The 3,125-nt window shown below is 41.2% G+C and overlaps 1 protein-coding gene across 1 annotated transcript in view; it reads left to right on the plus strand.

Moving 5' to 3' along the window:
- mypn (myopalladin) overlaps positions 1-3,125 on the plus strand; it is a 15,232-nt gene that overhangs the window by 8,518 nt on the left and 3,589 nt on the right. Inside the window, exons 10-11 of the mRNA XM_020601338.1 lie at positions 79-1,182; positions 1,260-1,392. Coding sequence (XP_020456994.1) covers positions 79-1,182; positions 1,260-1,392 — 1,237 coding nt within the window. The remainder of the gene's footprint in view (positions 1-78; positions 1,183-1,259; positions 1,393-3,125) is intronic.

Genomic DNA, 3,125 nt, shown 5'->3' on the forward strand with positions numbered 1-3,125 from the left:
GCACTAAGCCTCTTTCACTATCACCATGTATAGTGCCTTTTTAGTTGATTACTTATTTTGGTTTTGCTTGATCAACAGGGATCCAACCCAGCTCCAGCTTCTGCACGACCAGGTCCTCATGGAGCAGCAGCAGGACAGTGAACCTCAGAACCAAACACATATCCAGGCTCAGTCTCAGCCTCCCTTCCAGATACAGATTCAACCTGGGATCCAAAGCTCCAATAAAGGTCCGCTGTGGTCACCCAGAATGCATTGTGAACCCCGTCCACCAGCTTTCCAGACCTACCTTAATGCCACAACAACCCTGCAGCAGACACCCCAACCTATGTCTCCACTGACCAGTGCTGCCCCTGCTTCCTCTCTGAGCTCTGCGCCAACACGCAACACCACCTTTTCACCTCATCGCTCCACTTCTACTGCTCCTTCTTTCAGCTCCCCACCTTCTATTCCTCAGCTAAAGACTTCCTCACTGCTGACCTCCCCTGTACCTAGCCCAAAGTTGAACACAGCTCCTTCTCTCAATATAGCACCTGTAACTCCGATGAAAACCATTCATGCCTCCCACTTCAGCCTGACCCCTGCAGCACTTACTAAAACTGCACCCACACCCCAATTTTGCTCTCCTCCTTCTGCACCAAAGGTTAATATGGTTCCTACAGATTCAATCCCAGTCTTACAGCAGATCACATCTCCCACTCCTTTGCTGAGAAGCACCTATGCCTCACTCATGAACCTCACTGCCACCTCCAACACCTTCAACTACACCCGGCCTAAAGAGTTCATAGCTGCTCAGACCTTCTCACCAGTCAGGAGTCCTTCTCCAACTGCATCCCCGGTCCCTCTGCTCCACGAGTTGGTCGCTGAACTCAACTCCTCTGCAGCCAGCTCCCCTACCCTCCCACCATTTTCTCCTCCACCCAGGAGCTTCCCCACACGGGTGCTCAAGTCTCCTACCAGCCCTCCGCCCCTCGTGTCCTCCCCTACACCGGGCTCGGCATCTTTCCTGAACAGCGTGTTCTCCCTACGAGCACAGTCGCCTCCCCAGGCCTCTTCTCCCACCTCCAGCAGCTCCACCCCCAGCCCCATTCAAAACCCTGTGGCATTCCTCAGCTCCCTCCTGCCATCCCTGCCCCCAAGTCAGCCTACCAACTCAATGGGTCTGCCCAAGAGAGCTCCATTAGGGTATGGTCTCTGATGAACTACAGTGCTCATGAGAATGGTAAACTGCAACATGTACTAATATGTTTTCTTCTCCTCAGGCCACAAAAAAAAGTGTCCAGGGTGCTCCCTCCTTCAGCTGAAGACATTTGTGAGCAAAAAGAAATTCTCCTTCATGACATTGAGAAAAAGCTTCGATTTAAAGACGATACTCCATATTTTGCACATCAACAGGTACTAGGTGGTCTCCAGCTTCTGATTGATTTTTCCTTTTTTCGTTCCCTCAGCTGCAGTGACATAATGGTTTTTAAATATATTAATGCAAACTATTTGCATAAACAAAATTTTCACAAGATTTAGCTCAGGCCAAAAAGTGGGTCCACTGGATTCTTTATTTAATTTCAGCCTCTATCACACTCTACATCCCTACACAGTTACTATATTACTGTTGGAATATGAATGTCCATAAATGAACAGTTTTATGACATATTAGAAGATGACTGATAATTAACCTTTAACCAACAACTATTGCACTTTGTTTTTTTTAACACTTCTAAGGCTCATTGCATATTAACCAATGACTGTTGCATTTGAAATCAGTTTCTATGGAATTTCAAAGATTTTAATGTTAAATAACTAATTATGAAATTGAGTACATTATGTAAAATATATAAATGAACCAACAACAATGAAATAATTGAAGAAATTATTAGAACAAATTTTTACTGTATGAAAAGTTATTTCATCTTTACAGCAGCTCAATATTATTGAATATTTTTATTTTATTATAGACATTTTCTTTCAAAATGACATCTTTCAAACGTTTTTATATTTTTATTTCATATTCACAGTAGGTCACAGTAATTTTTCAAACAGTTGTCAGTTGTCACTGCTTCTCTTAAGCTGGGAAGCTCAACAACTGCTACCAAACTTAGCCAGTTAGCTCCTGTTAGCTAGGGCAACAATATGTCAGTGTAATTCTGAATCAAGTCAACAACAACAACAACAACTAAACCTCTACAGCTTTTATGTCTTAACAAAAGTGCTTGTGAGTTTGAATTACTACTCTGCATCAACGTAAAGAGCAAGTAGTAGTGTTAGCTAGCTCCATTTAGTTTGAACAAATGAAGAGAAAGATTGTTTTGGCTCCTCAGTTATTTGTATGCTCTTTTTCTGAGCAACATCTAAAATGCTGCCAACCTAACCATGAATTATCCAGCTAGTGTTAGCTGCTGTTAACACATTAAAGATGTTTCTGTGTATTGGATAGTTTATTTATAACTACTTTGATATTGTTGCTGTAACTAACAAGAGCTAACTTGATAAATAGGGTAGCGAGTCAAGTCAGATTGTATTTGTATAGCCCAATATCACAAATCACAAATTTGCCTCAAGGGGAATCTGTAAATAATCAAGGTATTGATCTTACCTGCTTGACAGGCAGGGGACAGCTGAAAAGTGTGAGGGTGGTGACAACACCGCTGTCATATAAAGTAACTTGAAATAAACTGTCATGGAAATACAAACAAAAATGATCTTGAAAAATGCCATTAGGTAAAAAACCAAAGTTGTAATAAACTGTTATGGAAAAAAGAGAGCCATAATAACATTTTATCATAATGAAACAATTTCAGAAATGGATTCATTGCCCTGTTGTTTCATCAGTTATTTAGAATTATTTACTTGACATCAAACACTGAGTAGCCTATAGTCTCTAGCTTTCTACCTGCATATTTAATTTGAGAAGACTGCCCCTCACTAAACCTTTAAACATGCTAAATCATAAAGAACATCAGTTATCATTCCATCCCTATGGCTATTAATCATTGTGTGTCCATATACAGTTACTACATATTCTAATAACAATAGCTTGTGTGTTATTCATCAGTGTAAGTTTGCATGTACAGTTTGAGTGTCTTTGCTGGAGTTTATCACCCATGCCTATCCTCTCATAGAAGCTGAAAAGT

Source organism: Monopterus albus, unplaced genomic scaffold (assembly GCF_001952655.1).
Source record: "Monopterus albus unplaced genomic scaffold, M_albus_1.0 scaffold3.1, whole genome shotgun sequence".
Taxonomy (NCBI): domain Eukaryota; kingdom Metazoa; phylum Chordata; class Actinopteri; order Synbranchiformes; family Synbranchidae; genus Monopterus; species Monopterus albus.